The sequence below is a fragment of the Cladophialophora bantiana genome (genome assembly GCF_000835475.1).
Source record: "Cladophialophora bantiana CBS 173.52 unplaced genomic scaffold supercont1.2, whole genome shotgun sequence".
Classification (NCBI taxonomy): Eukaryota; Fungi; Ascomycota; class Eurotiomycetes; order Chaetothyriales; family Herpotrichiellaceae; genus Cladophialophora; species Cladophialophora bantiana.
This window is the reverse complement of record NW_015971576.1, coordinates 323049-337522: the sequence shown is the minus strand read 5'-3', so window position 1 is coordinate 337522 and position 14474 is coordinate 323049. Positions and strand designations below refer to the sequence as shown.

The following is a 14474-nucleotide window of genomic DNA, read 5'->3' as shown; positions in this document are numbered from 1 at the left end:
ACTCCCTGGTATTACCCAAGGGTGAGAGAAATCAGCAACTTAGCCGCAGTGGCCGCGCCCTTTTGGCCACGCAGCTTACCAAAACTCTACAGCTCGCCTTCTTCGCTGCCGTAATCGACCTTTTCAGCATCGTCCAGATCATTGATGCCGTTCGACACTGGTTCTGGTCTTGGTGGCTGCGGCGGTCTTTCGTCTGCAGGGTAAACTAGAGGCACTCGGGATGGCCCTCTTGCATGATCGCCGTCTTCGGGTTGAGTATACATACCATTATCATGACTTTCCGGTCGGTGTTGTGATGGGGCTTGGTCTGTGTGGCCATTGCTGTAAGACGAAGGTGGGCCGTTCCAATTGGAGCCTCCCGACGAATGTCTCCGAGAACGACTTTGGTGTGAATGTTGCACAGATGGCCTGCGGGGCTGATTAGATTGTGGCGCTCTGCTGGACGACGCATTCACAATCTCGTCAATTCTCCTCTGCACATCGTCGCCGGTGCCTCTGGACTCGTTGGGAGGTCGGCCGTCCGCCGAGGTCGCAGGGTGACGGTGCGGCATCCTTTGAGGGAGGCTGGCATTGTCATCCCGTGAATCGCGACGGATTCTCTTGGGTGAAGGTGCTGGCTGGTCCTCTCCAGCGGGTCGCTGTGATGGCATGCTCGATCCCCACTCCCCTGAATTTGGATCGTCGGCCATATCTCTATCGCGTTTGGCACCTTGACTCCCACTCTTTGCACTCCCGACAGGCGACAGGTCAGGCTGGGGTGTGGCGGGTTGTCGGGTTCGGTCAAACATTGCAAGATCGTCATCTCTGGTATACGCATCTTTTTGACCTTGGCGTGGTAGAGCCGGGTTCTCGTAGACATCTGCCATCAGATTGCAACCTTTCTGGATATCCCGGATATCGACACCCAACTGCTCCCACCAGGGTCTGCCCCTTTCATCGTCAGGAATAGTGATGCCCGCAAACTTGACCCCCATGTATAAGGCACTGCCCGCAATCGCCGACGGCGTCAGCTGGAGGCACATGGTGGTAACAAGGGAGTCGTTTAAAAAAGCCCAGGATGTGTTTCGTAGTTGTTTGTTGGCCTGGACGTCGTAATACCGCAGAAAGTCGAGGAGGATACGGTATGGCTGCTCGAGCTGCAGATCAAAGCACAAGGCTTCGAGTAACAGGTCCTCATTGTGCAGAATGGTGTCTCGCCATTTCCAGTACTCTTTGCTTTGTTCGTCCACCACCAGATTCGGCTGCTTTTGGGCGACCCGACAACATGCGACCACCAGCTCCTTCATCTTCCGATAGTTTTCTTCTACCTTCGTCGCCAAGAAAATAGCAGTCGCTGCGACCGAGTAGTGATGGAACCCCGGCCTATTGTTCTGAACCATGGCATGGCGCATAAAGAAACGATGCAGGTAGACAGAGGCCGTAGCGAGTGTCATCTGGGGCAACTTTAACATGATGCCGACCTGCGTTATGAAGTTGACACCTTTCTGTCTGTTGGCTAGCTCTTGTGTGATAGGCATTCCATCTAGTATACTGGGGGCGAGAAGCAGCTCTTCGGGAGTGAACAGCCATTGCGACTGGGCCCTTTCCAGGACGGCGTTCTTTGAGAAGGAGGGGGAGGCGTCATGGCGCGTTGTGTCTTGGAACGAGGGCATCGTGGGTATTTCGAGTGGCAGATGAGAAGATCCGGGTGAAACGCAGGCCTGGCCGTCGGATCAATATCCAGGCTGTGGAGCAGCTTGGGCTAACTCTGATGGCCAGGATCCGGTTGCAACATTGAGCGAGAGGCAAAATGTCGGTTGGTTCCCGGTAGGTTGGAATTGTCAAAGTGAGGATAGGAATTAAAGGCAGGAACACGGCCGCATCGGTGACACAGGTTGTTGTCGGAAGTGGCCGATGAAAAATGAAAGGTTGGCCGGCGGTAATGAGGGATGGATTTCTTGATTTGGCGGCACTTTGATGTTTACGAGGTACGAGGTCCTGCGGGTCGGGGCAAGGCTGTCTTACACGTGCGAGGGGAGCCGACAAGGCTGGCGGTATGCGCAATGCGCAATTGACGGGGTGCTTATCTAAGCATCTTGGCAATTGTTGGCAAGTCAACCGAGCCGATTATGGCCGAAGGGTCAAAGCTAACCCGGCTACATGACGTCATCTCGGCCGTTCCAACTTACTTTTCGTGCGCAACCTCATCGACTTCAATCCTTTCCTCCACCCCCTGCTATATCTCTCGCACGATGGCTCTGTGCTTCTTATGACGCTTCTTGATTCCGATCGCCGAGAGACCATCCTGAGTGATTTTTGGCCACATCTCTCCCTAGGTCAATACGAACCTGGCTCAGGCCCGCATAACTTGGAACGCCACCCGAAAAGGGCTAAGCAGGTTCCGGGAAGGTATTATGCTTGTCCTTTTGGTGACACGCTGCATAGAGTTTGTACAGGAAGCCGTGCAAATCCCACTTTGGGCTAAGTTCGTCGATGTCAAACACTGTTCATCCGATCGTGGGGAATCAGCCTCGTCCCGACCAAACTCCTCCTGCAAGGCTCAGGTGTCAAACCGTGCTTGGTCAATCTTATTTCATTTCTGGCATCGAAAAGGTCTTCACGGCAGCATATTTCAAATATCTTTCTGCATGGAGCGACTGTTGTCATTTAGCATGGTGCGGTACGTTTTGACCTTGGTTGGTTCCAATTGATTGATTGACTTTCTTTCTGTCTCCATGTTGTCCCTTCAAATCATGGGCCAACGTTGTTCTTTCATTGAGCCCATGACAGCCTCGGCCCCGAGGTCCCTTCCGAGTCGTGCTACTGGAACTCGGCGATTTTCGTCTCCGGCCTCAGGTAGAAGCAGTAAAACCGGAAACCTGGAACACTCCCGATACTACCAAGCTATGGACTGTGTACAGGCCCAAGCTCAATCTAGGGGCTATGGACAACAATACTCGAAGTTGCTAAAGGTGAGGCTTGGTATGCCGAGGCCAAGCGACGTACTTTGGTGTAGGAATAACCCGACTTAGTCCACCTCTTCTCCGATACACGAGATTGCGCTGCTACCGCCTTCCCGAAACAGAGGGGAAAATCCATCTTGTCGACTAGAATCACTGAATATCGAGACGCACAATTCCCGAGAAGATGCCAGGGTTCAAGAAGGATGCAATGCGCTGACTTAGTCATGGCGAGGCAGCCAGCCAGTGGGTGAAGTCCCTGTGAGGCTCGCGGAGATCGTGTGAACTGACCCCTTGGCGTGTACTTGCAAGGTGCTGCCAGCCTGTTTCCTCAGTGGGTACCCTGCACAAGCCGGGTTTAGCTAAGCGGCATGATTGATATCGGCCCCAGACTGTTCCGTTTGTTATGTAGCAAGCAGTTCGCATTTCGGGTACCCGAGCAGAGTCTGCTGCGTGCGTAGCGAGTTGCTCCACAATATGTAGCTCGGCGTCTTGCACACCGTTCACGCTATACACTTTGGCAAAAGCCCAGCATTTCCTCCGTACAACTGTGTAGAACTGCAGCAGCCACTGTCACCGAAGTGTCAAGGAAGTCGTCAGCCTGGGTTCTCTCCGTCTCGCGGCCGTCGCTCTAATTATGGGTCCGAGAACGGAGAATGCCAGAATGCAGGTGAAGTAATGTCCGTACGGAGAGATGTCCAAAGTCGACCCGAGTGAACAGGCCCTGCCAAGGGTCTTAGCAGTCAGCAGTGAGCAGGTGGCCCCAGTGGTTAGGTACTCGCCCTACAGGGGCCCTCACTCACTAGCCCGAGGGCCGGGGGGGTCCTATCCAACTATTGCTAGTTAAGTCGGTTAGCGAGTCACTTAGTCAGTAGCCTTGGTAGCTAGCTTCCTCGCTGGACTAACCATGGCTACCGCTACCCGCACTGCTCTTGCTGCTCCCAGCTGACTGACTTTCCCATGCCCTTCGATGCTGCCTTGTTTCTAGTTTGTTCCTAGGTTCAAGCTACCAGCTGACTATTATGTTCTGCTCTCTACCTATGCATCGGGACCCAGGCTGATTAAATTCTAGTGCGGGTGGCGCTTTCATCAACTCCCTTACGCCATACCACACATCACTGACCTTCCTCTTTCTTTCTCATGCACTCGCACCACCATCTCTCAATCGCCCGCTTTCCGTATCCTGCGCCATCCTCGATTTCTTCTCCGTCTGTCTCGCTCGATCTCTCTTCGTGTTCGCCGTATCGCACCATTACCTCATCTCACTCGCGCGGCTCAATGGATGTTCCTCCCGCTCATGCTCAGCCGCTCGGCAACTTGTTCGCAATGCGCCATATCCTCTACTTTCCGTCAATCATTCTTCATATCATGTCGCCTCGCTTGAACATTTGCTGGCATGCTATGCCATGTCTGGTTATGTCTTCTCAGGTGAACCTCCAGCCAGGTGAGCCCACACTTCCAACTCTGTCGGTCTGCGCGAAGGTAAGTCCTCGGATGAGGCTTAGGTCTCAAAACGCCCAACAGGACGATCATACAGATCCAAATACACTTCCAGGTGGCGTTATGCCGTTTGAAATCCCTCTCGACCGGCCTGACCATGGCACCTTGTGGGTTTCTTGCGACCAGACTCTCCTTTATCCAGGCTTTATCCTCCGCCTCGCTAACATGATATACATCCTCCTCGTCCCCCTTTGAGGCAAACTCAGACTTGCCCCCCCTTGTGTACTAACCCTGCAAACTCGAGGTTCTGTGCACGAGAGAGACAAAAACAAGGAGGACACTATCTTTGAAACTCGGTTTCTCTGGCATAACCCCCTTAACACAAGGCACGGTACCTGCAGCAATGCCGCCACACCCATAAAGCAACCCAAGATCTTGTCTCAAGGGAAACACGGCTGCATCACATCTCTAATCCACTAAAACAGCTTCCTATACGCGAAACCTTGCCGAAGCGCCGCGGCGTACTGCATGTCTCCAAAGTCCCTATACCAATAACGTCTACTGCCGATGTATCAGCAGCGACCTAAGCTCAATCAGGAGAAAGCCACCAGTACCCTTCCCAAGCCCAGCTCCTACGATTTCTGGAACGCGAGCCATATGCACGACTGACTGAACCGGCGCCATAGCCCTGTCCCAGTTGTCCGGCGTGCTTGCCCGTCGCCTTTTCCGAATCATTAGTCCACAGGGATCTGTCCCGTCAGCAAGGTCTGTGAGATCAGCCTCGCTTTTTACCTAATCTGAAGGCGGCTCTTGTCTACACCTCAAATCTGGTACTGCTCGGAAACTAAGATATCCTGCAACGTGTCATGCCACCAAAAGCAAAACGATCAAAATCTCCCGACTCCCAGTTTCTGTTCGTCAATGAAGATGCCTCGACCGTTACCCGGACCACCAAAGACGCTGAATTGGACAGAACAAAGCAGAGTCACGTACAGCGTCAAAATTTTGCTCGCAAACGTCGTTTGCGCGAACAGTCAGAATCTGCCCCGCTGCAGACCAGCAGCCAGAGTTCAGTGTCTCCCAGTCCTGTAGCAGTGGCTGCTGGTCCATCGACCTCTGCATCTGAGAAAGGCCACTTTCAGGGCGCAAGTTACTTCGACATCATACAGAACATCGACCTTGAAGACCCGCTGTTCCAATCAACAAGCCCTCCATCCATTTCACAGGCTTCCCTTGACCCTCAACTCTCGGCATTGTTCTCCAACCCTTTTGCTTCTACGCCTGCGTCGCCTCCTATACCTTCACAGCAAGCCAATGTTTTTGGTGCCGCTCACACTTACCGTCCGGGGCATTATTTCGATACATCCTCTCCGAGCTATAGCCTACCTCCTGCAAGAAGCACGGCCAGTGTAATCAGTTCATCAATATCGCTGGGCGGAATTTCCAGCCCGCCGACCAATACCCATCGCGCCTTGGAACAATGGGCACCGCCTCTAATCAAGCATTACAACACGGTTATACTACCAGAAAAGTTCTGGAAAGACACCCAAAAGGTACCTATGGGCCAATTCCGTCATGCCGCCTTGATCCATGCAGACATGCAGGCTTGCATGACAGAACCGGCGCATATGTATGCATTTCTTGCCTCTGCGGCAGCTCAGATGATTGCTCGAGAAGGTAGACTGTTGTTACCGAACGTCTCGGAGGAAGATACTCATCGAGTTCCTATGTTCTTCAAGACCAAAGCCGTGCAGGCCCTTCAGGCTAAACTGGCCAATGGACAATTGGATCATCATACGGCTGTGGACCTTCATCGGCTCTACGCTGCAGGAATATATTCTGACGATTACGACGCGGCCGAACCACATTTCCAAGCTTTGCTCTCCATGGTCGATGCTCTGGGGGGGCTGAGTACCTTCGACGACTATCAACTGGAGAAGCTGTTCATGTTGGATTGTATCGCAGCGCTGAAGCGGCTCGGGGTCCCCCGTCTTGTTGTGACTTTAGATCCTGGGCCTCTGCCTGAGGAGATACTGTTAAGCATCGAATCTCAAAGCCGACATCATTTTCGACCGGGATCGCTGTTAGAGATTTTGGTGGATACTTTCAATCAAAGTCAAATATTGACTGAGAGTTTCACGGATCTTATTCAAGTGCTGAGAATGTCAGCCTTCTTAGGTGCCTCCGCTCACTACGTGCATGAGTATTACAAGTGGTTCAGTTGGCGGAGTCTGATCATTTTACACAGACTTCTATCTATGCCTCTACACTATGAGATGGACGACAAAACTGACAGCGTTAGGATTGTCACGGCCTTTTGGACTGCACTTCTACGCTCGCCACCCTTGGGCCGACGAGCAGCGACAACTTCTGCCAAAACTCTGCGGAGGAAGCTCGAAAACACAGACCTCGGGCTCTTGTGGCAGCCCCGCACCGATTGTCTACTCTGGGTGGCCGTTTTTGGAGGTGTCTGTTGTGCCAATAGAGAGGACCTGGAGTGGTTCGTGCATCTCGCGAGGACTGCGGCAACTGAAATAGGTGTTGGAAACGTGAGGGAACTGGAAGACTTGCTGATGGGGCTTCTCTATGATCCTCATTCGCAACGGGAGTTGGTGGTTCAGTTCGCTGGTCGGATTTGGCCAAGACGAGATCAATAAGTGCTTAATCGAAGGCAGATCATCTCAGATTCCCAGAAGTTATCTCTTCAACGGCAAGCGACGCTATCCTCAACATGAAAACTGCAGATTTACGACACCGAGGATCCGCTGACCCAATGTTCGAGCACAAAACGAAGCAGGATCGCCCCCCCTCTCAGGTTCTATGACTCGCCACTCCTTTTCTCATCTACGACCTCTTGCTTGAACAGGGAAAGGCAAGGGACAGAATTTGGATACCATTCAGGTGAAGACGCAGACTAGCCTCGCACCTACAGACTCCGGTGTAATTGGCTGGTGGTGCCCAAGCTTCAATGCAGGCCAGATTTGAGCAGATTACGTTTCTGCTCAAGAGATGCTGCGACTTTCGGCGAGGTTGCTTACATCAGCTATGAATCCAGTCCACCATACAGTTTGTACCATATTTTCCAAGAGGTTGATGCTCCGGTACCAGTTCTAAAAGCAGCACGACTCAACATTTTGGGAGGGGAGACCACGTAACCGTCCTTAGTGATCAGCAATCACCTTGACCGGTGCGAAGTCCCTCTCCGAATGGCGCAGATATGTCAAGTCGGACTGGTCACTCAGCCCATGTTTCATTCCCGAGGGTTACTATGGCAGATGCGGTCACGAAAGAACGAGGCTTTGGCTGTTAATCAACTTGACAGGGTGGGCAACAACAAAGACAGTGAATCGGGGATTCGTTTTGTTTGCTGCACGATCAGATAGCAGCGAAAAGAGGGATGTGGTATGATTCATGGCAATGAAAACACGGTGCTAACGCATATACGAAATACACGATGCATAGCGAGGGGATGAGACAAGCATGGCTTGGTTCTAAAGAGGGTTCACGAGTTGGGTATACTGCTTTTGAATTGAGGCATGTGATGATGGGGACTGGCCAGCCCAGCTATTTTATCATATGTGGCAGAAGGCAAGCCCGAGATTTTAGAACTAGAGACGAGAATAGACTCTTACCGCCGCTCCTAAATCGTACATGTATATGATACAACAACATATAGTTTTAATGCTGATGCTGATGCTCATAAGTCGAAGCACCGGAAATTCGTCATCCAGCTCCACAAAAGCGGAAAGGGGGCGTTAAAAGGAGGCTGGTAGGCTTTTTGATTGTGATCCGCGTTTATCTGGGTACTCCTGTATCGTGTACTCCGGAGTTTGTACTGTATACCTGGACACCGTGCACTGTGTCATACCGTAAACTACGTATACGTACACGAGGTCGGTGGAGAGCTGAGCCTGGCGTGCCACTTTTCATATCTACTTACTCACGTACGAGCACGCTGTCGGAGTATGTATACACATAGGTGAATATAGACGAATACTTTCAAGTTTGTTCCAGAATTTAGATTTCAGGCTTGGGGCTTGGGCCTTGGATTTAGATGTGAAATTCGGATTCGGATCTAGACTTCGAATGTGGCTCTACATTTGGATTGGGGTCCGTAGTTGGATTATGCAATTCAATCCTCCATCTGTGTGCGTGGCTATTTTGCTATTCGTGTTGCCTGTCTGTCCGTCCGTCCGCCCTTCGTCCATCTACGCACATCTATTATGTGGGGTGTACCTTGTTTTCTTTTTTGCCGGCGGTCCTATGCTCTTGCTCAGCTCTTTTCTGCATTTTTCGCTATCCAGTGAAATGCAATGTAATATCATGCGGCGCTATGCATCATCATCATCATCATCGTCATCATGAGCGACCGACTCCATGGATGCAAAAGTGAGCAAAGAGAAAAGACAATCAATTCGTGCGTGAGTACTCCCTCCTCAGCACAATCGCCTCCTTCATAAAGGGGCTGCGCTCTCTCAGTCTCCGTCCGATAAGCAGGATGGCCACGGGCGCAAAGGAGAGCACCAGAGCCATGAACCCTAGCAGACTGCTGGCCCACTGGAAGCCGAGCTCGGTGTACATGCTCTGGGCGGCCAGGGGCAGGAATGCTGAAAAGAGATTCTCGCCCAGCACCACGGCCGCACACGCGCTGCCGGCGTACTTGGCGTACGCGTCCACCACGTAGTCGGCGATCGCGACTACCACAACGTTGACCCCGTAGCCGACCATCGCCAGGCCGATGGCTGGCGCGATCCACGGGACGGATGGGTATGCGGTCCACCTGTGAGGAATGGGATGCCTGTTAGCATTTTTGGGTTGTGGCGGCAACTTTCAAGAGGGTCTGGGAAAGGGAGGGATTTTTTTGATTTGGCAAAATCGGCATGTTCAGCACTGTAGGAGAACTTACCCGTAGACAAACATGCCGCCAGCCACGCCGACGAAACTTCCCACTACGCTCACGTAAAGTCGGGCCTCGGGAATGGGCGTCCCAGGCACTTCAGTGTTGCGCGAGACCGAGGCGTAGTATAGCTTCGCGTTGATGAGAACGCCGGTCCAGCCCACGAATTCGCCGATGACCACGGCCGCTTGGACGTAGCCGGCTTGTGAGGCTGTCCAGCCATACAAGCCCGCGAAGACTTGCTCGACGGATTGGGTGAAGACGTAGACCGTGCCAAGCATGAAAGCCGACCAGAGCGTGAAGACGAACAGGACCGGCTCGGTGAACAGCATTCGCAGTGGCCGTTTGGTGCTCCGGACCAGCTTGCGTGGGAGACTCAGATGGCTCCCGTCGTGTGGTCCGCGTATCGGCACGCCGGCCTTCTGCAGTTTCAGCGCGCGCCTTTGGAGGATGATGGTGCCCCTGCTCTCCTGGAAGAAGAAGACGTAGATCGGGAAGAGGGCGCCATACCAAATCAGCTGGATGTATGAGATCCATCGCCAGGACAGGTTTTCGAAAATGACGCCGGCAATCACAGGTCCCATGCTGCTCCCTGCAAGGTAGAGCATGACGAAGAGGCTCAAGGGGATGGTGCGAGCGCGGTCACCTTCCCAGATATTCCCGATCAAAGCGGCAGCGGTGTTGGAGAGGACGGAGACACAACCTCCCGAGAAGAAGCGGGAGATGATCAGCGTGGCGAAATTGTGTGCCACCGCCTGTGGAATGATGAAGCATATGAAGACGGCGTATGTGGTGAGAAAGGCAGGTCTTACGCCGAAGTCCTCCATCAGCGGCAGAACGACCAGGCCGCACAAGGCGCCTCCCAGGGCCCAACTGGTGACGGGCCAGTACGAGTGCGGAAACCTGGCGTCGCTGATGTGGAACTCGCCGTTGATGGCCGCGTGGGCGACGGTGATCATGGTCCCGTTCAGGATTGTCGTAAACGTCGCCATGATTGCGACGGCGGTGATCGTCCACTTCTTCCGCCGGGACCAGTTGTACGGGTTTTCTGGGTCGTCAGGCCCGTACCAATCGATGATTGCATCTGCATGCCCGACTCTGTCACCGCGAAAACCTGTGGTACGCCCATTTTGGACCGGGATGGCTACCTTCGACTCCTCATCGAACCCTGTCATGAGCAAGTCGAAAGTATACCCTGGCGTGTGTCTAAGCGAAAGGAGGGAAATGGCGAGTCCAAAGGAGTGGATATAGTTATTGCAACGAGCGGAATGGCGTCTCGGTAGGTAGGAAAGCAAAAACAACTAACCATCAAGGAGAAGTTTGAAAAAAAGAAAAAGAAAAAGTTACTAGATATTTCAATCTCGCATCAAGGTGGCAGAGGACCGAGCATAGTTAGTTTGTCCTTACTCGGTACTCTCACCTCCATTTTGTTTCCATTACCAATGTCGAGCTCGAGCTGTGGAGATGCCGGACTTGGGCGGACTTGACAAAGTGATGACTTCAATTTTTGAATGACGACAAACGTTGGAACCTCACGGAGTGGGTTAAAATTTCTTCAAAATGTTACCTAATTGAATTGCAGAATTTGTAACACTAACTAGTGTTGCCTGGGTCAGTTTGTAGCTGCGGCTCAAGGAGGAAAATGTAAGGCGTTTAGGAAGACGTTGACGATGTAATCCCGTCTCGTCATGGACCGTGGCTCGAGCCCTTGTCCGGTGCATTGATAGTGTGAGAATGCCATGGACAGGGAGCAGTGTGTTACGTCCGAGCAGAGAGCCTTGCTGAACCCCTGACCGCGTGGGGGGCAAGGCTGGCCTATGAAATAAAATCTGACTGTCTGACAAGACAATTTTCTCGAGTCACTCTTCGGCTACGTCAAGGAACAATAATCTTTGTGTCAGGCTGTCATTTTATATTAATTCGTGTGTCGGTTTTCGAGGGTTGCCTTTCGGCTCGTACCATCATTTATGTATAGGCTGGAAAGCCTCAATATAAGGGTGGCTGCTGTCTATTAATCCTAGAACCCAGTTTCCGGTTTTTCTGCGTTCCCGGCCCCCTTGGCCTCCCTCAAATACTCGATTTCGCCATCTCCACCCTTTCCTTGCTCTTTCTTCATAGATGCGGCACGCCCATGCTCGCCAGCACCAAATTCAAGATACTAACCACACCTTCCCCCAGGATCAATCCACTCGCGAGAACAATGACCCTTGTCTCCCCCTTCCCTTTCCAACGTATCCACCACAGAGAAATCACTCCACCTACGGTTCGCGCCAATGTGAAGCTGGGAGTGTTGTACATCCCCACCGCCACCGCAATGCCACCTGGGATCCACGGGTGTAAAGCCTTGCACCAGCGTTGAGACTCTCTGTGTGCGAGGAGGTATATCCGAAGAGTGGTGGTGAGAATAAATACTGCACCAAAGAGGAGGGCGAATTGCCAGGCCATGGGCGGAAGACCTTTTCCCGTCACCAACCGCGCGGTGAAGATCCAGACGTATGCGGTGGGGATCTCAAACAAGTCCCCTGGAATCGGATAGACTGACACGTATAGCTTGTAGACCGCGGCAGACACAAATGCTCCCACGACACTCCCGATAAGCTGTCCGTAGAATTGTGCTTTAGGGGATGCCCCAATTAGATGTCCCGCTTTGAGGTCCTGGAGAATGTCACCGGCTTGAAGCGCGCCTGCTTCGCTTACAGCCCCAGCGAGTAAATTTATGATTATACTGTGGTTTGCATGTGCTCCAGTCGGAGTGATCAGGGCAAAAACCAACTGCGTGAGTTTTGAAATTCCAGACACGGGATTTAAATCTGTTTCACCAAGGGCACGGACGCCCATGATGGAGAGAACCAGGGCGAGAATGATGGCAAGGATGTTGAGACTAATAGGGATGTAGGTGCCGAAGGTGATGTGAATGCACACGACGCAGATGACTAGAGTTATCGGAAGGAGGACGGCGACGGTCTGGTTGGAGACAAGGTGGTGTAGTGGTGCGTCATCGGGAGGCTCGTCGGATGCGCCTTTCAGTGGCTTGGCGGTGGAAGGAGATTGAGAAGCTCGTCCGGAGATGTCAAGAGAGACATAGCCGGCAAGTCGTTTGCCGAGCAAAAAATTGGACCAGGAAGCACTATTGTAGTAGTGCGCTTGGGCGGATTTGATCCAATCTGGACCATGGTGAATGATAGGCTGAAGGAACAACCAGCCTAAATTGACGACTGCATCAGCCAGCATAATTGCCAGACTGACCCAAACGATCCAGCCTTTGCTCCCTGTCTCCCAGTCGTCAACGGGTCCTGGGGCCCAGCCGTTGTATTTGGCCATGGGACTTAGTACCGCCCATCCCACAATAGCGCCGAGGAGCATGTGGAATGTCGTAGCAGGGCCCATGATGATACCTTGTCCAACATATGCCGGCGAAGGATTGAGCGTCCATACCCAGGTATTCGCCAAGTAGGTGCCAAAGATGGGCAACCTGTGGAGAATAGGGAAAAAATATTGGATCAGAGTGTATGCGCCGGATGAAAGGAAAGCAACCACAAGAAGTCGAATTTGCCTTTTCCAATCGCCTCGGATGTCATGTTCTTCCGCCTGCTCTGGCTGGTCGTCTCGATCGCTGTCCCTTAGAAGTTCCTCGCGCTCTTCGGTCCCCTGGGTTTCTATCTCCCTATCCTTGCCCTCGTCGCTCTTGGCACCGCCATGTAGAACACTTATCATGAGTGCTGTAGCAGTCCCGCTGGGGAACTTAAGGCGCTCGCGGATGATGACCTGTTTTCGCAAGGGCACACCAAAGACGACGCCGAACAAGCAAAGACCAATACCCCAGACAAAGAGCCTCCACAGACTCAAGTCAACCGGGGCACCCTCGCTCTTCTTCAGCAAAAACTGGATGCTAGGCATGACTCCGACGAAACCCAGACCTAGCGGCATGGTGCCTACTGCGCCGGCCACTGTCTGAACAAGAACATTTTCGACGGGGGTGAATGGAAGAACCAAATAGCGGGACAGAGACTTGAAAACTGCAAATCCAATCAAAGAGGCCGGCATAGCCATCCCTGATACCCAGCCAGTCTGCAGACCAAAGTATGTGTTGGAAAAGCAAATGATTATCCCAATCAACGTCCCCACTGCGACACCTCGAAGTGTGAAATTTGTCCCATCCAAGGCTGACTCGTGCGCGCCAGGGACAGCATAGCAGGCATGATCAGACCGGACGCGGGAGATGCTCTGCTGATGACTGGTTTGCGGGAGCAACTCATGGTCTTGAACATCGGATGGAGAGGGGGAGTGGGTGTGAGAGGGAGCGCCTCGGTCGGGTGCCATGGCGGGCTATTCTCACGGTCTTTGACTTCGATATGTTATTCCCACCTAGCAGAGCCATGAGGAGGAGGAAGGGGGGTGGAAGGGCTCAAGTCCTGCTTGGGTTGAGCGCCCTGATGCTGATGGATGGAGGGAGGGTGGGTGTAGGGTGCGGAAAAGTGAGGCTCAAGATTATTACACAGTCGGTAGAGTCGAGATAGACTTGATAGACTGATTTTGTGGCGTCATTGTTCCGCTGATTTTCCGGGACTCGAGAATCACGTGTACGTGCTTGTTCAGGCCGTCCCGTACCGATGGGTTCTCAGTACGGGTAACTTTGCCTGCGGTGGGCTGATGGTGGGGTGCAAGGTGCTGGGTGCGTGCCCCCCCGAGATGCGCATCGAAGCCTAGCCCTCAATCCATGTAACTCCTGGTACCTCGTGCTGTGCTCAGTGCTGCTATGTTACTTGTTTGGTACGTACCGGCTGCCTCTGCATCGGCCAAGACTCGCCCATCGAACGGTCTGGATGCAATACCCTCCCGAAAGAATGCTCCCGGTACAACGGTTCCACCGCCATGCATCTCATTCCTCTCTTTGAGGCTGCCACGAGCCATCAGTTCCCGCTTTTCGACATTGTGGCTTCCTGCATCCAATCCCGTGGGATTTCTCGAAGGTCAATGACGCTCTCACGCCTACCGTCCGTGGTACAAAGTGGGCATTCTGGCAATGCCCCCGTACTGGAGTCTAAACTCCCAACCATCATCGCACTTGCCGATCTCCCATGGATGCCCATCTTGGTCTATCTCTAGAGTGTTCCTGTGACTCTCGGTTATTCCGTCATCCTCGACCCTCTCTAAGCCCTCTCGCTACAAGCTGGAACTGGGGTCTCCCAACATTGATA

At 52.8% G+C, this 14474-nt stretch overlaps 4 protein-coding genes across 4 annotated transcripts; 1 reads left to right on the top strand and 3 right to left on the bottom strand.

The window, feature by feature from the left end:
- Window positions 1–86: 86 nt before the first annotated feature.
- On the bottom strand, window positions 87–1652 carry Z519_01126 (uncharacterized protein; the record flags this gene model as incomplete). Its single annotated transcript, XM_016758883.1, has 1 exon — window positions 87–1652. One exon carries the CDS (start codon window positions 1650–1652, stop codon window positions 87–89), a length of 1566 nt encoding a protein of 521 aa, XP_016624211.1.
- Window positions 1653–5245: 3593 nt separating this feature from the next.
- Window positions 5246–7036, top strand: Z519_01125 (uncharacterized protein; the record flags this gene model as incomplete). The annotated part of the gene is made up of 1 exon (XM_016758882.1): window positions 5246–7036. The coding sequence occupies one exon, from the start codon at window positions 5246–5248 to the stop codon at window positions 7034–7036; it is 1791 nt and encodes a 596-aa protein (XP_016624210.1).
- A 1753-nt stretch (window positions 7037–8789) lies between these two features.
- On the bottom strand, window positions 8790–10451 carry Z519_01124 (uncharacterized protein; the record flags this gene model as incomplete). Its single annotated transcript, XM_016758881.1, has 2 exons — window positions 8790–9159; window positions 9286–10451. 2 exons carry the CDS (start codon window positions 10449–10451, stop codon window positions 8790–8792), a joined length of 1536 nt encoding a protein of 511 aa, XP_016624209.1.
- Window positions 10452–11388: 937 nt separating this feature from the next.
- Window positions 11389–13596, bottom strand: Z519_01123 (uncharacterized protein; the record flags this gene model as incomplete). Its single annotated transcript, XM_016758880.1, has 1 exon — window positions 11389–13596. The coding sequence occupies one exon, from the start codon at window positions 13594–13596 to the stop codon at window positions 11389–11391; it is 2208 nt and encodes a 735-aa protein (XP_016624208.1).
- Between the last annotated feature and the right edge of the window lie 878 nt (window positions 13597–14474).